The sequence below is a fragment of the Lygodium microphyllum genome, chromosome 27, assembly GCF_053477565.2.
Source record: "Lygodium microphyllum isolate KBCC chromosome 27, Lygodium_microphyllum_v1.1.10, whole genome shotgun sequence".
Taxonomy (NCBI): domain Eukaryota; kingdom Viridiplantae; phylum Streptophyta; class Polypodiopsida; order Schizaeales; family Lygodiaceae; genus Lygodium; species Lygodium microphyllum.
In genome coordinates, this window is record NC_141161.1 from 122,150,404 (window position 1) to 122,174,517 (window position 24,114).

The window sequence follows — 24,114 nt, forward strand, 5'->3', positions numbered from 1 at the left end:
AGAGCCGTATATTTTGGAGTTCTTAGCTCCTACTCACTCTCCCATATAGGAGATACAAAAGATTTAAAGCTTCTCCCAAGCTACAAAAAGCAAGAGTTTTAAAATGCAGAGGCCTTATTGAGTGGAATAAAACCAAAGATTCCTTTACAACAACAAAACCAAACTAAAGAATCTTAAAGAACCAAGGGTTTCTTGAAGATATTTACTTTGCACAAGAGTTTAGATATCACTCTTTCATTTTTTAGGTAACCACTTGTACAATTATTACCAAAGATGATGTATTGCCTAATGTGATTGTATCTTTAAGCTTAAATTTATGCCAATTTTTTCTATAGAACTATTTAAAAATTTCTAATAAACTATTTGCTTTGACTCTTACTCCTCCATATGTTGTGTGTTTGAAGTATTTTTTTCTTGCTTAATAATGTAATTTAAGCAATATCTTAGTTGACATGATAGATAGGCTTCCATATTGTTTGATGAAATATGGAGCATGGTTGTATGAAATGTGCTACACAGTTTAAAAATAAAGAGATTTAATTAAAAAATTTATATGAGTTAGATACCCAAGATTTTGTCATTATCTTTTTGAAAAGTTTCAATTCGTCTTTGAAGTCTTTGAGATCATCATCTTTTCAATCAATTTTATTACAATAAAAAAATATTTTATGCAGTGTTTTCTAAACTTTAACCTTTCTGTTCCGTGTCTATTCATTATCAACATGATCCTTAACTACATTATGTAGAGATTTTCATTCATTGTATTTAATGGTTAAATCCCCATTTCTAGAGTTCATCTTGCCAAGTTTTTCATGAAAGCCTAGGAACCTTCTAGCATTCACCCCACAAATAGATGGCTTTTTGGTGACACAATTTCCATTCTTACACTTTTGAGAATGTGATTCAATAACAACATTACCTCTGCAAACCAATTACAAACAAAACCTACTTGATCTTTGTTATAGCATCTTGTCTGGCCAATAAGAGTTTTAGTTTCCAAGCAAACCCTATGTAAAGATTAACAAACTTTTCAATTATTCTACAAAGTGCATGAAGTATACATATACGAGTATTGACCAAAGGAATATCCAAAATTGGCTTGAAGTATGTATATTTGATATACCTAGAGAGGGCTCTATTTTAGTTACTTGATCTCAAGTGTGTAGCTGAAGACATGAAACATAGGTGAAAACAATCAAAGTTTGCTCTTTTAGATACATTTTACATGCACTTGAGTGTTTTCAAGTCGCTAACTATGTACCATTCGATCTTATAGTTTTCAAATCCCTCAACAAATAGCTCTTATTCTGCTTGTTGACTCTTAATCACATCAGATATTGAAGTTTGATGGAAAATCCAATACAATGTATCAAAATCCTCTATGTTTACTTTAAAAGCTCCTAACCACTAGATGTATTCAAATTTAACACTAACTAGTATTAAATCGCTATAATAACTTGATAAAAGTACTCTATTTATCAAGGTAATGGAGATCCTTTCTAATTTTGTACACTTTAAAATCTCAATTTCATTAAGTTTAACCACAAATCATCTGACTATTCCTTGTGCCTCTTCTAAAGACAAATCATGCAATCTAATCATCAAACGTTACAAGATAAGTAGATCAAGAAAAATATTGTTAGATTCATTGAAAAGAGCCTCTTTCTTCTTGCTCTTGAAGCTGGCCTTGATATAAAAAGGCTCACTCAAAACTTCCATTAATATTACCATTGACAACCTTGGAAGTAAACAATTATATAGTTGATCTTGTTTCATATTTGATTGCATTAGCTGAAAAGTTTGTGTATATACATCTCAACTAATATCGATACAATTCGAAGTCTTGCACTAGATCAAAATTCAAATAATAATGCTTAATGAAAAAATCCAAATATTATCTATTTACTTTTTTTTTACATTTCTTCTTCTCAAGAATATTCTTTGGGATTATTGAGAGTAAAAAATAATAATAATACTAAAATGCCTTTAAAGCATCTCTCTCACTTAGATTTAGTTAAAGAAAAAACCTAAACAATATCAACATTATAACTCGAAAACTATTATAAGCGAAGTTATATTCAATATTTCTCAAGTAAATTTGTATTACTTGGAATATTTTACAATAGCCATCTCCTCCTTGTTTGAGATTCTCAATATTCTTGAGTCCTTTTTTTATTTCAAAGACATACAATAGTTTATTTTCACTTGTATGCTCTAATACATTTCTCCAATGAATGATTCTTCTATTAACAATCCTATAGTTTTTGCAATAACTCATCTCTATGTTTTGTTAATAAGTAATTCATTAATCTAAGAACATTCTTCTTGACAATAAGATTAAGTGCATATCCTAAAAATCCATTATAACCATCACCAATAAACCTCATCAATGAAAAGCTATTAAAAAAAAGAGTACTATTTTTTATAAAATCTCTAAGATATAACCTTCCATCCAACCAAAGATCAAGTTTTTTTATTTCGTTCAAACCAAAACCCCTATTTTATGAATTATGAAACAATATTTTGTTTTATTATTTTCCTTCTTAGTTCATACTTACATTCTAACTTAATGTGAGGATAATAGAGAGCTCTTTCACCAGTGTTACAAAAATCATTGGATGATTGATTCGTAGCTAAGGATGTGATCAACTAAGTAAAAATATTGTATAAATTCAAAAAAAAATTAATAAAAAATAAAAAATAAAAAGAACAAAAATTAAGCAACATAACCAAATGTCAAAAAATTAAAATTGAATAATCACTTTCATTTCTATCAAGAGAGAGTAAAATCTTCATTAAATCAATCATTATCATCTTTATGACAACCTACATTTCTAAATTTGATACAAACCACAAGAATATAACAATAATGCATTTTTAACCATTTTAGATAGGTTTATTTATTAAAATATAAAGTGTTATTTAAAATTCAAAATAATTTTATTTTTAAATATTCTCTCTAAGATCTCTAAAGGCATTTTTGAGACCTTGAATCTTCCCTAATAAAAAGCTTGGTCAATTTTTCATTTTAAGGTGCTTCATGTATGAAATCAAGAAGGTAAGATTGATAAAATTGAATGTTTAAGAGATGAAACAAAAGCGCAAAAAGCATTTGTAAGGGATCAAAAACACACCCAAAAAAAAAACATTATTGCCATACGCAATAACATCCAAAGTTATGATTCTACTATCATTAAGTTGTCTTTTAAATAATTTCAAAGGTATTATCATGGCTATGAGAGCTTTCTGGCCAACAAGCACAATGGCTTTTGATGCATCTAAAATTGTAGTACGAAGCTTTTTGACCACATTAGACATAGTATGGCAAGAAGATGAGTAAGCAAAAGAAATCAAGGATGGATTATCTCACCATTTCCCGCCCCCACCCCTCACCCCCCCCCGCCCCCCCCCCAACACACACACACACGTATGTGTATACATAAGGGGGTGTGCAAAGTAGAGCTCACTTCCATGGTGCATGTGCTATACACCACCATGGCCATGTCATCACTTGTGAGACAAATAAGAATCATGTTGAATCCTATTGTATACCATTCAGACAAATGTGGACCACATCGAACCACAATGTATACCCTATCTTATGCCCATGTCCTACAATATAGGAAACCCTCTATTTATTGATTGAATCCAATTGGCAACAAATTCAAGACATGAAGTGAGAGGATTGATCAACCAATTAACATCAAAAGAATTAGAAAGACCTCTTGAAATATATTTTCCAAAAAAAAGAAAGAGAACTTATATTAAAGGCCAAAAGTGACCCAAAACATCACATATAAGTCCATAAATGATACATTCATGAAGTGAAACATGAAAATGAGAACGAAAATGATAACAATGAAACAAGAATCATGAACATGTTTTTTTACATAACACATTCATACATAACATTCAGAGTAACATTCAACACTCCTCCAAGCCACTAGCCCATAACATTCCAACCCAAAAAAAAAAAAAGCACAAGTAATAAGTGAATGTTGCCAACTAGACAAGAGTACTAACTCTATCACCCAGTAAAACCAACAAGAGAACATTCAATTGTTTGATGCATCCAAAGCAACAATGAATCAATACCGATCACATTTTTTCTTTCATCTTGTATACTCAAATAAGTGAAAATTCAAAAACCCCAAGGAGTGAGTAGGATGGTCAACACATATATTCGTAAGGCTTTAGCCTTCTCATTTCCATTCTTTCTAACTTTTTAGAAGTGCATGCACATACACTTTCGTGTATACCATTTATTAATAATGGATGTGAATGTTACCCCCCCTCATGTCTCGCTCTCTTTTTGGTGCTTTTGCAACAACTTACTATTATTCGCTCAACAAAAAAATGAAAATATGATGCATGTTTGGATTCTTTTGTGCCTTGTTTTTATGCTTCTTTTGGGTGTCATCAGTAGACATGGCCATCCTGACCAATTGTAGCATGCCATAGGCCAACAGGGTGGTAGCAATGTCATTGTGCTCATGATGACAAGCTGTGGAATTGAGGGGTGGCTATTTTGCTAAAACATGTGTCTTAATTCGGTGGGTAGATTTGGAAATTTTGTGTTTCTGCATGGTGAATCTCTATAGAGGCTAAGCCAGTACAGATGTCAGCATAAATGGTGTTAAATTGACCCTTTGTTTATGATACTCCTTCGACACCTCCAGATTCTTGAATGCAATGCTTGTATATCGGCCACGATGTCATCTTCATTTTATTTGAGTCAATTCTGTAGTTCTACTGGAAAGAGAGGTTTGTGTGCTGCTATTATTATTGCAGAGATGTTAATTGAGAATGCTTGAAGATGCTGGAATAGACTCCAGGCAAGCACCGCATTGTTAATTCATCACCATAGTATGAGAACCTGCATAACCATGTAGAAGAGAGCAAGTGCAACATACAAAATGCACGGCTTTGAGCACATACAGTTATCCCTTCTCCCCAACCTAGCTCTAATCCATGTGCTGACTCAACCAAAGCAGACAACAGTTTCTGGATAGTCTATCCAGCTGCCAGCTGGAGAACAATAGACCAGACATTGAGGGGGTTGCTCTTCAAGGTTATGTATGATCTCCAGATTCCAGCCCTTCACTTTCAGGGCCAGAATTGGGAATGCTTGAAAATGCTGGAATATACTCCAGGCAGCAACCGAATTGTCAGTTCATCACTTTAGTATAAGCACCTGTAAAACCATGTACAAGAGGGCATGTGCAACATATAACCCGTATAATCCACATGCCTCTAGAAAATTCAAGGCTTTTAGCAGATATTATTATCCCTTCTCCCCAACCTAGCTCTAATCCACGTGTTGACTCAACCAAAGCAGACGACAGTTTCTGGATAGTCTGTCCGCCTGCCAGCAAGAGAACGATAGGCCAGACATTGGGGGGGTTGCTCTTCAAGATCATGAATAAGCTCCAGATTCCAGCCCTTCTCTCTCAGAGCCAGTAATTGCTGGCCTAGGTCTGTTGACTTGAAGTGTTTTAACCATAAATGTCTGAGAGAATCCATTTGCAAGAGTAACTTGATAATGCCACCCTCTGTAAAGTTGCACTCCAGAATCTCAAGCCGCTTGAGGTTACGGCAACCATCCGCAAAGAGGCTTAGGCCCCAATCAGTTTCACCTATATAACGGCAAAGCAGTAACCTCAGATTCAGGCCATACTTTGCTATGTCTCCCATGCCCCTGTCAGTGAGAAACCCATGCTGCAAGAGTAGTCCAAGGCATTGCAGAGCGGGACACCCTTGAATCAATTCACGCACTCCATCATCCAGAGGATACTCAGTTGTTCCAGCCTCCTCTATTATGGCTAACTTGAAGTACTTGAGCTTTGGGCAATTTTTCCCAACTGTTGCCAAAGCAGCATTGTTTATAGCTGAAACACAGATTACTATGTATTCAAGTTTTCGGCAGCTGAGAGCAATAACTTCTAGACCCTTGTGAGTAATGAGCCGTTGCTCAACCTCATATAACTCCACATGAAGCCTGTGCAAATTCTTGCAGCTACTTGCCACAACTTCAAGGCCCTCATCACCAATTCTGTTGAGGACCTGTCAGAGTTCAATAAAATTTCCTATAAGCTATATTTTCCTTTGCAAGGGATCCATATCTAAGAGAAATGGGAAGGTCACAACAAACGTAGCCATAAAATCACCATGAAGAAAAGGCATGGATGTTGAAAATGATATTGCAAATAGCATCTATCTTTAAACTACACACATGCATCTTTGAACCAGTATTAGAGCCCCATTTGGTTTTTCCTTTTCTTTGTTCCATGCAACATACTAATAATATGCTTCATGCAATGCATTACCCTTTCCTTCTCACCCCATGTAAATGTATTTTGCCTATTCTCCATGAAATGCATATTTGAACCAGTATTAGCATGATTCCTCTCCCTTCCCATTCATCCATGCACAAATTTGGTCTTGCGTATCCTATACTTCCACCAAGATGTCCAGCTCTCCTTTCTGTATCTGTTCTCATCCTCTCCCTGCCCCCTAGCATGCCAATACAAGCTTCTAAAGTAACAAACTCCCTCTCTTGCTAGATGTACAATCAAACTTCCAAAGTAACAAAATCAACAAGCAAAAAAGAAAAGGAAAATTTCAGCTAGCCCACCTGCAAATCCTCAAGGTTTGAGCAGTGCCGAAGGACCTGGCAATGGCCATTGGCACTGAGGACAGCAAATTGCAAATCAAGTTTCTTCAAGTTTGATGTGATTGGTTGAATCAGTGCTTGAATGGTGGAGTCTCCTTCATCCAAACCCAAGTACCATACACCAATCAAGGAAGTTAGGCTTCTCGGAAAAACAGTGGAAATATTTCCATCATGAGGTTTCTCTTCGGTATCTCCTGACCCAATGGAAACTCCACCAAGCTCACAGAGCGCTGTCATTCTGCTAAGCATGGTTTTTAGACTGCCTAGCTCAAGCTCATTCAGCTTCAAGGAACTTAGAGACTTGCAGTTCATGGCCAGAGTCGATAAATCCTCAATGTTAATGCTTCTTACACCAATTCCTAAGAAACTAAGAACTTCCAATGATGTGTTGTGGAGAGCAAGCTCATGCAGCCACTCCCCTCCATGGTCCTTGATCAAGCTTTCGTCAAGGACAAGGGACCTTAAGGATCTGGACATACAAAGATCGTATAAGAAGAGTGCTTCACATGCAACCCAACCTTTCACATGCGGTTGAATGCATGTGCCTCGACCTTATAAAACAGAGCCTATAGGAACAACTGTTTAGCACCACATATCATTAGGTAGACTTCATTGTTTGTAGCAAAAAGGCAAGTAGAACTCAATTACTCAATGGGCATATTTGTAACTGCCTCCATATAATGTTGCATGCTTAATAATCCAAATATTTGCGTGCTCGCATGACGAAATAATATGAGCAAATCAAAAGGGCAATTTGGCTTTCATACAAACATTGAGAATCACAGCTATAGATGCATGAAAGTGTTGGACACAAATTCAGTGTTGGCCCCTCCCTCCTTTCCAAAGAGAACCCCCCAAAAATGAAAGGAATTTCAGAACAGAGATGACTTTTTGCTCAGTCCAAGATTTTTAGGGCTGAGCTCAATTAGATTAACTTTGTGAGGGAAAAAAGTATACTGACTCTCACAGATCATGCAAGGATGTACAAATGCATATGCATTGAACCATTATGCAACGACCTAAGTATACACTAGTGTTGCTTTTCTTCACAATCCCAAGTGGTAGAACTTCAAAGAGATGTGGAAATGCTTCAAAGGAGGGCCTGCAAATGAATTTACATGTCTGCTACTCTACAGATAGCACTGGAAATGGCATCACAACATGCACAAAGCCACAATCATGGTCATTTCCTAGTTGTGAGGCCTACTCTGAATCAGCAAGGGAGATTAGGAGCACCTGTCATTTTGTATGCTTTGGTCCGCTGTGTCCCCTTTTAAATTTTATTTGTACCCTAGAGACATTGCACAAATCAATTGAGATGTGCATCAGAGTGCAGAGTCACAGAAGCGGATACACAGGCTTAGTAACAAAGATAAAAGAGAGAGAGAGAGAGAGAGAGAGAGAGAGAGAGAGAGAGAGAGAGAGAGAGATGAAGAATGCTAAAGACTGAAATCTAGAACAGAATATATACAAGGGCAAGTGTCAGAATATGCACTCAATAAAACCTCACACTCACCGACAGATCACAAAGTACATAACCACATAGGCTGGGAACTGCCTAAATAGGCTGTTTGGGGGCGAAATAAAGAACCAGGTCGGCAAGCATAAAACTGGCCGACTGTAGCTGCCACATGGCAATCTGGCCAATTGATTGTCCAACTGCCCTTGGCCACTGTCCATGTCCTGCATGCTGCATGGTTGCTCTCGTCCGCTGCCCTGTGCACTGCCCACCTGACTGCTGCTTGTGCCCACCTGCCCAAGGGCTTCTCACCTCGCTTGCTGCCCATTTAGGAGGTTTATCATCTAACACCTCTTTTCAAATCCTGGACACAGCATAAGGCTCAGGGATCTGGAATGCTAATGTTAAGTGGCCTGAGGAAGAGCTTTGGTGAAGAGATGAGCTATGTCTAACAATACTCTCCTCCCAAATGTGATGATACTAAATCTCAGCATGCTTGGTATGTGCACGGAACACCACATTTTGAGTAATGGCTATCACGTGGTAGTCGATGCCGCCCTGTATTCTGCCTCTGTATAAGATAGGGTCACCATCAGTTAATAGTTTGTTCAGCTCAAAAATTTCAGAAACTTATTTGAGATAACAAATCTAAAGTGATGCCACCTTTCAGCCCAATGTTACTCATCACCATTGTGCTAACAGCAGTCATACATAAACAGCATACATTTCAGATTAACTGTTTACATTAGCTAGCATGGTGTAAAATTTCCATTTGTGCCATCCCAAACATTCACCCATCAACAAACCATTGATGCAACATGGTCCATCGTGCCTCTATTTAGCAAGACACACTGAGGCAAACCACAAGAATGTGCTGGTAATTGGCACCAGTGATTGTTATTTCAACATCATTAACCTCAAACACTTTGCCTCCCACTTCTACCATGTAAAATTAACTGTCTTTGCCAGCATCAGTGTAACATATGAGGCTGCAGTCTTCTGGGCTGGTACACTATTTCACATTACACAGCCCAGCATCATCTCCATCAAGCAGTTTACGCATACTCTGCAGTTTTTACTGTGCTAATTTACCAATCAGAACAACAATCAACTCTGCCAATGTAACAGTTTGATCTTCTCTCCGAGACGGACAATCCATCCAACTTGGGCACTTGCAATTTTTGTAATTAACAATGCCCCAGCACTCACAGGCATCGTTTCAGCAAAGCAAATTGGATGTATTGGGAAAAGATGAGCATCCTCCAACAGCGACAGCCCTAGATCGATCTTCAGCTTCATTCATAGTTGGGTCTTGTAGATGTTGGATTTCACATTTCCCTGATATGTAATATGTGAGAGTTACAAAGCTTATTATCTGCAAGACATCAGGTGGAACAGATAAGAGAGAACTGGATTTTGAGATTCTCAGCTCTCAGAGCTTGGACTGAGAATGCATGTCAGGAAACAATGTAGCAATTGCCACAGAAATGCTGCCACCCCTACAGCACAACCATCACACACAGCCAATGCCAAAACTCACTTCTCCTTTTATGAACCATGAAGAAGGGAAGGGACATGCGCACTTTGTGCCAGTATATGCCATGCACCCTTATCCTACTGCTGCTACAAGGTGCTGTCTATATAACCCACATTTTGACGTCTGCCACACACTATCTGCTCCAAAGTCTTGTCCACATCACTTCAAGATAAGTGTCAGAATGCAAGTGAAAACAGTGGTAATAGGCTTTCAAAACCCACTTGGATAAAACACATAGGAAGATATAAAACATGGAACAGTCAAATCATCTGTACTCCAGGGATGATAGACTAGGAACGTCTGATAGTCTGCAAATAGTCGCCACCTTGGAAGCAAGAGAAAAGCTGACACGACTTTGAGTGACCGGTCACTGGACTACTGCACAAACTTCCTTGGTCAATATTCAAATTACCTTCCTCTTCTTTGTTGAAAGATAAGAAAGAAACATGTGTTACCTGCAAGACTTTGCTATGGCTTCAAGGCCGATTGTCGAGAAGCCCAAGCACTTGTCAAGCTCGAGACTGTGAAGCATGTGACCGCGTTCCTTGGCCAACAGGAGCAGGTCCTCGTCCGAAACGATCATGCGGTGCAGATGGATTGCCTTGAGGCATGGCCAATTCAGGGCCATCTCAGAGATCCATGGCTTGGCATAGCCTCCCCAGTTGGCAGGGATGAGCGAGCACAGGGTCGAAGGGCGAACAAAGATGGCAGCACGGGGCTTCCCCTTCAACCCCACGGACTCCAGGGCCTTGAACCTCCTCGTCACTCGCGCAGGATCGATGGCGTAGCAAAACGGGATGTAGAGGTCTCTCCTCGTCCGCTGGTCCGCTCTGTACCACGCCTTGCAGACCAGGGATATGGCGCTCCTGCCGGGTGCATCATCGATGTATCGCAACACGCACTCAAGCACCTCCTCTGGTACGCACGGGCTCGTCTGCCGCCTCAGCTCTGCCCGTCCAGCTTCTTCTTCCATGTCAGCTCGGTGCAATTCTGAAGGTTTGCGCTAAGGTGCGGTACCTTCCCTTGAGCTTGCGTGTCCAACCCCAGTACTATTAACGTCAACCTTTCATTCTTGCAACCATGCCGTCTTAACCCAGACTTCTAATGCCAACTCCTCATACAATGGTAGGCACATGAGGGGATTCGAGACAAGCAAGAACGGATAAGGATACTGGTAGAAAATTCTAAACTCATAACAAACTCGCCCATGTTAGGGTTACGAACTAAAGTAAAGTTTTTTGCATACAAGCGGACTATTGCAACCAAAAAATCGGTTAGGAAAACCTATGCGGGCTATTCACAGCCATGGAACGAAGCTGAACATGTGTGCACACAGTTACTTTCTAATTAGACATTCCAACCCTTTATGTTACCATGATAGGATAACTCATTCAACATGTACAGAACGTATGAAGGAGGGTGAGCTTCCCAATTACGGACCCCAATCTTAGAATTGCCTCACCCATATGGGGGACCTTAGCACTTTAAAGATGTTACATTAACAACTTGTAATGCCATTGCTAATGAGTTCAATCCCAAGGATACACCAATCTTGAATTGCCTCATGTGTATGGGGGGCCTTGGTAGTTTAAAAAATACTACATTAAAGACTTGTAATCTCATTCAGAATGGGGTTGCTATGTACTAAGAAGGGATCGCGAATTAGTTTGCTCAACAAACACAATGAAAATGAAGTACATTCAATGCACATAGCTACATGAGTGCTATACAATGCATATATGGTAGAGAGATGTCACACTTCTCTTAGAATTTCATATAGATGGGAACCATGCACTTCCTTGTCCACTTATATACACATATTAAGTAAGATGCATACATGAGTGTCATACAATACATATGGTGAAGGGGCACCACACTTGTCTTAGAATTTCAAAAAGATGGAAGCTATGCCCTCCCTCATTTCACCAATGTGCATGTGATCCTAATGCATAAGCTTCCAATCTAAGTACTAAGTCACAAACTTGATTCTAGTAGTTTCTTTGTGATCATCTACACAAAGTACATGGATTCAAAGTCATGTTTAGACTACTGTGCTTTTGCCAAAGGTAGTATGACCTTTTAAATAACTCCATGATGTCCATAAGCTTGTATAACTCTTCCTTCATTATGTTGATCAGCATATCTCAAAGAAATATACACCAACTTCACTTGGAAGGACTGTAGCATTATTAGGAACACAATGAACATCGATCCAATTGTTACTTTTAAAATTTAGTGTTGTAGTCAATCGCACCGTGAAGCTACTATGAAGTGGCCTAACATTCTCTTTGCAAGGAACACTAGTTAATTGTATCAAAAGAAAATTGAGAGAACTCACAAATTGCCAAAACAAAGAAAATAGAGAAAGAGTGTACGACACAATCATTGGGTACAAGCTCCCTCCATGCATGGGTGAGTACCTCCCTCATGCATATACTTATAGATTTTGCATTGTCTTTTGTATATGCTTCTTGCTTTCTTTGCTTGAATCCCATACTTGTGGTTTATTAATTTCTAACTCTTAACTAATAAATATATACTTAAAGAAAGCAAAGAAAGCAAGAAGCCTATTCAAGCAACCATATAATTGTTACTTAAGTATATACAAAAGAAACCACAATTATCTTTTGTATAGGCTTCTTGCTTTCTTTGCTTGAATCCCATACTTGTGGTTTATTAATTTCTAACTCTTAACTAATAAATATATTCTAAGGTTTACAAAAATAATAACCTAGCCCTTTAGGCCTTGCATATAGGTTACAACCAAATAAATGAATTGCATGTGCGCACAAACAATATCTCCATGCTAGAGTATGCCCAAAAAAATATAATAATTTTGCACTTATGAAGTGCTTAAAAATAATTAATTCTTATGCACTAAATTGCACTCCACTCTAAATACTTGGTCCACATAACTCTGTCTAATAATTTGCTTACCATGGCATAAAGCACATAAATTTCCTACAATCTATCTATTAGGTATAATGTGACCAATGGCACACATAGCGCTTTCTATAACAAGTTATGAATCATGCAACAAATAGACAATTAATAACAACAATGTTGGGGGTAAAGGTGCCTTTGCCTAGCCACCCGTGTATTACTACACTGACAATACCCATGCCTACACACTAGAGGCAACGAGCACCCATCACTATCACTTCATTCTTTATTCTTTCCCTAGGTCCTTGGGGGCCCCCACACCTAGCCAAAGCTTTGTTGCAACTCCCCAGCCCCTCTAGGACTAAAGGTGCCATCAACCTTGCTACTCACAAGTCACGTTTCAACTTCACCTTGGTCTAGAGTAGCTCTCCCAAGCCTTGGGCACTTGAAAAGGGTTCATTTTAATGCACACAAACATGCCTAGAGCTTGGCATTGAAGGCTTTGATCATTGGCATTAGGTTTGGACTGATATACATCAATTCCATGACTATTATAACAGTTCACAGGCATTGTTACATTAGCACTTGATGTTTATGCTTGGTTGGCACTAGTTTGTTGATGCCATTTGGTACCTGATTGATGCCCAGATGTCAGGGAATGCTATGCATATATTATGGGAATGATTTGGAGCTTATTTTGGCCCTGTTTTATCTTAGTTTAATAGTGATTTTACTATTGTAATACACTAGGGATGAAACTTATTTGGTCACTTTATGCTTTGCATATTGGTCACATTGGTGCTTCCCGAGTGATTCATATGACTACATGGATGTATACAGAGGTTGGAAGATGTCTTGTATTGCTTTGGAATGCTTTTTGAGCCTTGATCAAGGTCTATCTTGGTTGGCATTTGATTGACATTGGTCTACAGTGGCATGCTTTGTGACAATTATTATGCCTATGGTCGATGCTTGACCCTTTGGTACATGCTTTGAAGCATATATCAAAAATTCATGCTCCTTATATTGTCTGTATTTGATTACCACTTGGAGCTTCAGTTGGGGGATTTCATTTGCATACTTTGGAGCTCTTGGATGCTTATTTAGATTGTTAAAGATTTGACATTGATTGTTACATGATGTACTGGATGTTATAGGTGATGCTTGACTGATCCCTTGCTCTGGATGCTCTGTTGATATACGGTCTTGGCTCCATGATGTCTTATGTATTCACATGCTATATTTGAGCTTGGTTGCTTGATTGACATCGATCTTTCTGCCGATGGGAGCTTCATGCTATCTCTGGAAATTGCGCCAAATAGTACTAAAAGTACATCAAAATGACATGATTAAACTCAGTAAATACATCACAATCCGCATAAAACAATTTGTTGTAATAAATCATAGTAGTGAGAAAAAGAGAGCAAACAATGAGCTAACAGTGATCCAAAGTCAAGTATGACTACTAGGCCAGATCTTGCATCAAGCGAGGCATATAACAAACATTGTAGTAGCCAAGAACCATAAGCCAAACACCCAAATGCGTTAGAGCAATCAATGTCTGTAGGAGGATGCAATCCCTAGCATAAATAACTCAGAGAGTAAGCCAAGCTAGGTGTATACCTAACTACAGGATCTTGGTATATGCTGAAAGAGAGAAGACGGATCAAATCAACCCAAAATCATCCAATGCAAACAAGTATCTATCAAGAGTATAGACATGTAAGATCCTAATCTCATATACTCAAGAAACTCCCACATATGTGAATACAACATTATTGTTCTACAATATCCAGAGATAGCATGAACAATAATGTTGTTGAAGATAAAGATTAGAGTGCATGGAATCTATGGGAAAAGATTCAGGAACTTTATGCACAGCAGAGCCCTGCTTCGCAGAAGCATTGGCTTGATGGATCTCCACATGAAGGAGGGGACACCATTTTCTGCTTACTTTAGTTAGTTTCATTCTATCATGAAGAATTTGCTTCAATAGGGTATTGAGTTTCAGGATAATCTACATCCTTTGTTTATGCTTGGCACTTTACTTGAGTCTTGGGATGTATTTTGCATTGTGATCTATACCAACAAACTTGATGAGCTGAAATTGAAAGATGTAGAGAGTGTTCTTTTGATTGAAAAAATTAATAGGAAAAACAATGGTGCTTCCATTCACATGCTTTATCTGCTAGAGGTGGCAGAAGTGGCAAGAAAGATAATGATCGTCATGGAAAGGACTCTCAGAAGTCCTGGTCTAAGTCACGTGGACACACAGCAAGTCCCATGGGCGTAAGCCTGATCTAACATGCCATCATTATGGGAAATCAAGACACATACAATTGTCGTGCCATAAGATACGCGATGACAAGACGCATGCCATTATTGTGGGAAAGCAAGGCACATACAGTTGTAGTTGTTGAGATGGCAGCTCAACACCTATGGACATTGATGATGGACCGCCTGGCTAGATGGGTCCGCACGTCTACACTTAGCATATTGGTGGTCATTATGATACTCACATGGCCACTGACTTATCACTTATTATATTTAGTTTATTATACCTACCTACAGCTAGAAAAGACATAATGCCAGTCGATTAGTGTAGTCGATTATGCATTGTTTAACTTAGTAGGCCACTTTTCTTTATGTTGTATCTTATCTATACTTTGTGTACATTGTATAGTGTGTGGAAGAAGAAGAAGAAACCAACAAGAAAACGTTTTGCCTCCATCTCTCTTCTTGTGTTCTTGAGTGAGTGTAATATTCCGATTTTCTAGAAACACACATGAACCGCCTCTAGAAGGCGAGGCCAAAAGGATAAGTCGTGAGGATAGTTAATTGGATAATGGAAAATTTTTTTTATCCCTCTCTCCTCCAGCCGACTGTCGTGCTGGAGGAGAAGGGAATAGTAATGGCCACCAAGCAGCTTGCTGGATGCCATGGGATGGACGAAGGCATGTCCGATGCCGCGTAGGGGAGGGGGGTACCTCTCCCTCTCCCTATAAAACCCATGGCTATGGGAGCTTTGGAAAGGGAGAGAGGAGTGGAGACATTGCCGAAGCTGCTGTCGAGAGATAGAGGAGGAGCCGTCATGCTGCTTCGAGAGGAGAGAGGAGGGGCATCGAGATTCTGAAGATCGCCAGGCTGCCATCGAAGTTGCACGCTGCCGCTACCGCCAATCGAATCCCATTTGGCCTCCTTCCACGTGGGCTTCTGCAATCTCCAGAAGCTTTAGAAGCTTCTTGGAAGCTTCCAAGGATGGGCCTCCTAAGCCCCCTTTCACATTACACCCCCCATTCCTCCTTGTGGGCTTCCTCTTAGCACTTGTCCATGTGGGCTTGGTAAACAACCCCCCCCCCCCCCAGAATCCAAAGCCCTATTGGGGTCCTCATACTCCCTTTTCCCCCCACATAAAATCCCCTCTTAAGGTTTTATACACCCCTTCCTTCCCCCCTTTTTCCCCCTTTTGCCCACCTAGTGCATCCTAAGATTACCCCCCCTCGGGATCAAATAAAAAAGCTCCATTCCCGCGGCTTTAATAAGCCTTACGATCAAAAAAATTTCCTACCCCCCTTCTCGGGATTTTAAACCCTTCCCGTGGGTTTTCCCCCCACCTATTGCTTTAGGGTCCTTTAAGCCCTTTTCTTTACAAGTCCTTCAAAGGTGCATCTAATATCGGGGTCCCTTAGAACCCCCTTCCTATTGACCTTCGCAAAACACCCCTTTTTCCCCCTTTTTGCATACCACAAAGTTACTTCTTTTTCCCCTTTCCGTGTATACAATTTGCACCGGAGCTTCTACGAAAGGAAGGAAAAAATTCATAAAGGACGGTGGAATTACAAAAGGGAGTTTCGCGTGCAAAGGAGATGGCCAAGGTCATAAATCTGCATCCAAGACGATAAGGCCGCATTTGCAATGGCTCCTAAGAAAGCACAAGGCGCAACCGCAGGAGGATCGTCTCCTAACATCCATGTGGACATTTCACCATAAGTCCAGGTTTTTTCTTCCTAATTTTTGATTTACGTCGTTATAATCCAATCGTGCATGGATCATTTTTGGAGATAGGATGCATCTTTCGTTTTAAATACTTTGACTAATTTAAAAGAAATAGCTCACGACGGAAGAATTCAGTCATTAGTATTTTCAATAAAACGAACAAAATAAAGTGAGCATAAGATTCCTATGCATTTCCAGCTAGTAGTTTTTATGCATTGCAATAAATTGAAATTAGATTAATGGCCATCTTTACAAAACAAAATTATGATAGTACACTCCAGCACGGAAGGAATGAACCACATATCGCATTATTGAGCTTTTTTTTTTCAAAATGATTCTTAAAGAAAGTTGCTAGCAACCGTAGGAAATTGCTAGGGCTGCATGAAGAAGATTTAACTCTAGGCAAGTAACCTAGAAACTTAAATCAACGAAAGGGTGTGTAAGTTCAGCATACGACAAATTCATTCGGAAAAGAAAGTAGAAAAATGCTGCATGTTTAAACATAAAATCCTAAAGCTTAGTAGCACGAATCTTGTTTGCATATTATAGGATGATCAATTGGAATTATGCCTATGCTTTGATCTTAACCTATGCTTTGACCTTAAACCGAAAAGTTAGGGTTTGAAAATCAACTTACATGTAGACAATGAATCATGTGGTTACGGAAATGGTAGCGTAATTATCTTCAAGAATAGACAAGTTAAATTGGTTTAAACCTAAACACCTAAAAACCGCGAGAAAGTCGTTTAGGGAGGGTTAATTCAATGTAACATATCCCAAAGAGCTAACTAGGATTTAACACGTTGGGGACATTACCTAGTCACTCGTATTACCAAAGCTGAAACTCCTATACCCTAAAAACTTGCCCACATTCATGGAATGTAGGGACATTGGAACTTACTTGCGAGAAGTGATCTAGGGTTTTTCCTAAGAATTTCTCACTTAAAAGATGAAACTCGCAATCCTAGGACCAACAATGTTGGCTTAATGCAATCAGGAACGGATTATCTAATCATGATTTCATGATTATAAGACTCCATTCGATGGGTAAATAGTCCCATAATTTGATGCGACACTTGGCAACAAGTTGCAGAGTTGCATGATCTTGTGATTTGATCACAAAGGAATGGCCAATTCCTCGGAATGAGATTGGCGGATTCTTATGCAAGTTTATCTTGCAAGAGGATGAATAATTGTCCTGATATAGTACACTTCAGCTTGGGTAAAGTGACCAAGAATACGGGCCTCGGTGCTTGTTTCAAGCCATAAAGACTTTTCTTCAATTTGCACACTAGGTGCTACCTGCCAGGTTCTGCAAAGCCCTTAGGCTGCTCCATATAAATCTCATCATGCAAGTCCCCATGTAAGAAAGCCGTCTTGACATCCATATGGTATAAATCTAAGTCAAGTTGAGCAACCAAAGCCAAGACTAAGCGCAGGGTGGTCATCTTAACCACAGGAGAAAAGACCTCGTCAAAGTCCACACCATGCTCTTGCTTAAAATCCTTTGCTACCAATCTAGCCTTGTATGCCGACTTGAGGTGTCCAGGGGTACTTTTTAGCTTCTACACCCACTTGCATGGCAAAGCCTTCTTGCCCGTAGTCAAGGAAGCCAAATCCCAAGTGTCATTCTTATGCAGGGAGTCTATCTTAGACTGCATAGCCCTCTCCCAGGAGTGATTGTCACCCCTGCGCATAGCCTCATCATAGGTGAAAGGCTCTCCTACATCTGTAACCAAGACATAATGCATCGAGGGCTGAAATCTATCAGGTGGACATCTGTCTCTAGTAGACCATCTCAGGGCAGGCTCTGTTGCCTACCCAGCTGCCTTTCCAACACCCTAACCATGAGCATTTGCTGCAGCTGTAGGTTGTCCAACTGGCTATGCGGGAGCTCTCGCTCCTCTTGAAATATGACCCTGCGGATCTCAACAACTCTCTCTGGCTGCCTATGCATTTTGTCTTCATGGAAGACTACATCATGACTGCGGATGACTTTCTCCACTTGCGGATCCCAGAGACAGTAACCCATCTCGCTTGCATCCCCATAACCAAGGAAAATGCATTTGACACTCTTGGGATCCAGCTTACTTCTTTTGTCCTTGGGCACATGGCAAAATGCCTCACATCCAAAGACACAGAGATGCGCATAAGAGGGAGGTTTTCCAATCCATACCTCCTCTGCAACTTGGAAATCCAAACCACTAGAGGGTGATCTGTTTATGACATGCACACCTGTACTAACTGCCTCAGTCCAAAAGATCTGTGGTAGGCCTGCATGGCTAAGCATACTGCGTACACGCTCCTGGATGGTTCTATTCATCTGCTCAGCCAAACCATTCTGGGGGGGGTGTAGGGGGCGGTCAACTGACGCTTAATACCCCTCTCATCACATAACTGCTCAAAAGCACGTGAGATATGCTCACCCCCATTATCTGTCCTTAGGCATTTTAGCCTATACCGAGACTGGTTCTCAACCAATGCAAGCCATCTCTGAAACACAACCAAGACATCGGATTTCGGCTTAATGGGATAAGCCCAAAATTTTTGTGAAAAATTATCTATGAACGTAACAAAATACTTTGCACCACCCATAGACTGACAAGGCATGGGCCCACAGACATCCGAATGTACCAATGCCAAGGGCTCACTCATGCATGGCCTACTAGACTTCTTATGCATAGACCTAGTCTGCCTGCCATAAAGACAATGCTCACATGAATCAAAACATGCATAATCAAGGGGCAGTAAGTACTGCAAACCAGAATGCATTTTCATTCCCTTCAAAGATATATGGCCCAAACGGGCATGCCAAAGAGATACATGTGGGATAGAACCCACAGACAAAACATGATCAAGGGAAGAAGCTGATACAATCAAGGGGTAGAGACTGCCAGCCTTGGCACCTCTCGCAATCACAAGTCTGCCATGAGTGATCTTCCATGCAGAGTCTCCAAAACATACATGATATCCTGCGTCATCAAGCTGTCCAGCTGACATGAGACTGCGTGTCAAAGCAGGTACATGACGTACATCGTGCATAAAAAAACTGCTACCAGAAGGAAACTGTAGCCGATCATCACCAATGCCCACAATATCAAGAGAGCTGTCATCACCCAAGCGCACAGAACCCGAAATAGTACAGTATGAATGAAACCACTCTTGACAAGGTGTCACATGAAAGGACGCACCTGAGTCCAAGAGCCAACACTGTGCATACATAGAGTGTATCTCTGTCATCTGCGAAGCACTAGAAGAAGTTGCTAGGATATAATCATCATCATCAACATTCTCATGCTACATAACATTGATCTCTTCAATTTTAACACTGGACTTTGCAGGTACTATGCTGCAATCAGAAGACTTATCCTACACTTTGTCTTTCCCCTTATCTTTGTGCCTTTCATTGCACAATTCATGGCATTGTGGCCTAATATGGCCCTTTTTCCCACAATGGTGATAAGTAACATCTGCATTCCTGCCACGGGATTTGCTACATGACTTCCCATAAGACTTGGACCGAGATTTCTGAGAATCCCATCCATTGCCACTACCACTGCCATGCTTTCCATATCCATCATTCCTGCCTCTAACTGTCATAGCATGAGACACACGAGAGACATCCAAATTCTTACGATTAACCTCTTCCTACAGAAGAGCACTCTCAATGTCAGATAATTTCAAGGTAGCAGTACAGGCACATAATGCAGTGCGGAATACATCCCATGACTCATTAAGAGTATCAAGCAAGAAAAGAGGAGTGACATCCTCTGCAAAAGTGATGTCCTGTGAAGTCAAGTTCTTGAGTATAGCATGGAACTGGCTCAAGTGAGCAGACATAGTCACATTCTCCTTTATGCGCAGATCCATAAGCTGCTTCAGCCCCAATACATCTGACTCGCTGGACTTTTCTTGTCATAGAGATTTTTGATCTTATCCCACAACTGCCATGCACTCTGTTCTTCCTCAAAGACATTGCAATGAACCTATTCTGTGAGAGACAATACAATCGTGGACTTGCATAGCTCATCAAGCTCAAGCCATTCCTCATCTGGCATAGTTGCAGGTGGATGCCCGCTCAACCTCAAAGGTTGATATGCGATTTCTACACCAACACCTGCGAAATCTGGCTCTTCCAATAAGAGTAATTCGTACCATCAAGCTTAGTGATGTTGAAAATAGCATGATTAGTGGACGAAGTCGCCATAATGCAGGCTAGAAGACTGTAGACAGTTCAGAACTGCTTGCTGTTTACTGCAGAAAATGACCAAAAAATCACTAAAATTGAGGGAAAATGGCGAGGAAAGTGGAACCAAAGCTGTTGCTCACCAAGTACTAGTGAAAGCACATCATTTCAGAGTGTTTTAGCATGAAAAATCCATGTCAGTCCATACATATATGCTTGCTATGATAAATTTCAGATTTCAGTAAAAGAGAGCTAACAGTGCCAAAATCGGATCCCAAGGCAATCAGATACTGCCAAGACCAAAGCCGGCATCATGCGGGCATAGCATAAGCATATGACAGTCGATAAGCATGAATCCAACACCCAGGTATGTCATACAAACATCTGCCAGTGAGTAGGCACACCCCCCAGGCAATGGGGCAAAGTGTTCCTGCCACTACCAAAACTTGACACAAGTAGGTGTCAGTTCACAAAGATACGGATCTAAAACCGAGACTTAGCTCATAAGCATACAGTGAACCAAGACATATGATGTATCATCCCAAAAGGTAAGAAGTCCCAAAGTCTCAAGTGTCTGTAACTGCTCAATAGCATGTAATAGCTCAATGTATAAAAGTACCACTTGCTCAATGTCTGATAAGCATTCAAGAATGCTCCCATTGGCACAAAAGCCGTATGTACAAGATCAAGAGCTCAAGCCAAGTAAAGACACAGTGCCAATGACATAAGTCTAAGACAATACATCAATAGTACATCTCGAACATGTAGGCGGTAGAGCATCCGTATGTAAGACATTAAGTACATCCCAAGATACAACTCTGGCAAGACAATAAATAGCTCAAGTAAGCTCTAAGAATCCAAGGTCAAGCCAAGACCGAGCTCCAATAGCAATAGGCTCCAAACAATGTAACTAGCATGTAGTAATGGCATAGGCTAAGCATGTCAAGACCGGTCAGACATAAGCAACATACATGCCATAAGTACATCCAAGATGGAGCATCCAAATGCTTTGCAAAGCAAGCTCAAGCTCAACCAATGATCCCGAATCAAAACCAAGCTCTATGTCGAGCCCCAAGTGTCAATACATCACCATATATGCTAGAAACATAGCCCGAAAAGCATAGGCATAAGTATACATGAGTAAAATGACTTCAGTCCAATTGTGTACATCAGTGATTTACTATTCAAAACTGAGAATTTCAGCACCAAAATCAGCTCCAAATGGTTGCCAAATAATAGGCATACATTTTCCTAACATCTGGGCATCAAACGGGACCAAACGGGCATCAAATGACAATGCCAAACAAGCTGTAGCATCAAATGTCAGTGTAACACTGTCATAAACTGCCTATGGACTGTTATGATAGTCCCAAAACAGTGTTAAATCAGTCCAAATGCTATGCCAATACATTAACCATCAAAACCAAGCATCAAAGCATGTTCATATGCCCGAAATGGAGCCTTTCCAAGTGCCAATGGAGGGGGAGAGCTGCTGTTGTGACTATCATTGCTGAAGACACATGTGGGAGGGCTGCGTGATTCTGCCAACTGTAAATGCTGGTCCTGGGGCTGCAAAAAATGGTGGCCAATCTTCGGAGGGATCTGATTAAAGCCAAGGAAGGCCTCAAACAAGCTCCAGCAAGTCTTGTTCAAAGGCAAGTGAGATATGAAGCAAGGGAGCTTCAATGGTGGCTACCCCAATCTTATTTACAGCCTGTGAGACCTGAGAATTGAAGTAAACCCTGAAGAAAATGATCAAATACCTCTAATGTAATGCTCTGAAGGTGCTCAACAATGCCGGGAAGGTACTCGGGAATCCGGGGAGCGACGGGAGCTCGAAGGAGTCGGATATGGCTACCGGGAAGGAGACCTAATGCAAGTAGGGAGTCGATGGGATGCTGAGAATGCCACGAACCAAGCTCAAGAGTTGGAAAGCAAAGCTCTGATATCAATTGAAAGGGAGCGACGGATCGAAGGTTGGACTCGAGAGCTATGGCGGGAGAGCAAGAGCAAGAAAGGGAGAGACTAGAAATGGGAACTCCAATAGTCACAATGTGTGACCGGGCCTTCCTTTAATGAAACTGTCACTAAAAGAATAAAGAATAAAGTGACAGTGACGGGCGCCCGCCACCTGCAGTGTGCAGTGGCAGTGACTGTCAGTGTAGTAATACAGGAGCGGCTAGGCAGAGGCGCCTTTACTCCCAACAGCAAAACATGCCATATTGCAGCCCATTGCTATGCAAAGAAGGATGATATTCACAGTGGTAAATTGCAACAAGGAAACTATGCATCGTCTTTACGATAGAATGAAGACAAAAATGAGCGTATGTTTGTTATGCAGCATATGATGAATGCAGTTACAGGAAAGGGGACACATGATGATGTATGGTATGTCGATTCAGGTGCATCTAATCATATGACCAGTCATGCTGAATGGTTTGGAGAGATCTAGGACTTACAAAATCCAGGTTATGTGTAGACAAGTGATGATTCATGCCACCCAATTTCACACATTGGAAAGGTTCCCTTGTCCTTGTATGATGGCCAGACAAAGAGTCTGACATATGTATTGCATGTGCCTTCAATTACAAAGAATCTAGTGTCTGTTGGCCAAATGGTAGAGCAGGGGTTGCAAGTCCGATTCAATGCAAAAGGTTGTTTTGTTGAAGACTTTAATGATAAATGCAGGCCGCAATAGGAAGTAGAGTTGGAGATGCTAGAATTCCTGCAATGGATGCTGCTATGTATGCTAAAGGAAAAGGAGTAGTTGCAAATATTGAAATATGGCATAAATGTATTGGACATGCAAAAGTGCAAAGGCTGAAATTAATGCAGTCCAGAGGATTGGTTACAGGGTTGCCTTCTTTTAGAGTTGCAGAATTGCATAAAGTCTGTGAAGCATGCCAGTTTGGTAAGCAGGCGAGACAACCCTTCTTGCATGATAGAGTGTTGAGATATCGAGCTCCACTCGTGATATGCCAGGGTGACCGTTGTGCATTTATGTCACCGACGTGTTAGTTGCAGATGCGGTTGGTACACCGCCCATGAATAATAGCTACATGATAGCTATCCTTATCTACTCTAGTTCGTGGCTCAGTTAGTATGCCACCTTAGTTAGTTGAGTTTGGTTTGAGACCCATATATAGGGTTCTTCTATTTCTTTGTATGAGAGTTCTTTTGGCTTACACAACTAAGAAGAGAAAAACAGTTTTCAGCCTCCACCCTTGTGTGTTTTCCCCCATTGTGCAAGCAAGAAAGCTACAAGTGAGACTCCTTCCTTCTCTCCACAATCTTGACATGGTATTAGAGCCTTGTTCGTGGTAAGGAGCTCAAGAAAGCAAGCCAAGCCCGCGGTGTTCTGGTAAGAGGAGCAGTGTTGC

General features: G+C 40.4%; 1 protein-coding gene across 1 annotated transcript; it reads right to left on the minus strand.

The window, feature by feature from the left end:
* Positions 1–4,246: 4,246 nt before the first annotated feature.
* On the minus strand, positions 4,247–10,793 carry LOC148012773 (coronatine-insensitive protein homolog 1b-like). Its single transcript, XM_087668916.1, has 3 exons — positions 10,125–10,793; positions 6,635–7,142; positions 4,247–6,063 (listed from the first exon to the last, which is right to left on the minus strand). Exons 1-3 carry the CDS (start codon positions 10,640–10,642, stop codon positions 5,326–5,328), a joined length of 1,764 nt encoding a protein of 587 aa, XP_087525042.1. The 5' UTR covers positions 10,643–10,793; the 3' UTR covers positions 4,247–5,325.
* Positions 10,794–24,114: the final 13,321 nt, after the last annotated feature.

What these genes read in the sequence shown, in the direction of transcription:
- LOC148012773 (XM_087668916.1), bottom strand. Translation starts at nt 10,642, where the DNA reads ATGGAAGAAGAAGCTGGACGGGCAGAGCTGAGGCGGCAGACGAGCCCG. An exon ending in GCCATAGCAAAGTCTTGCAG is followed by an intron (nt 7,143 to 10,124) that starts GTAACACATGTT and finishes TTGTATGTCCAG; the next exon opens with ATCCTTAAGGTCCCTTGTCC. An exon ending in CAAACCTTGAGGATTTGCAG is followed by an intron (nt 6,064 to 6,634) that starts GTGGGCTAGCTG and finishes GAACTCTGACAG; the next exon opens with GTCCTCAACAGAATTGGTGA.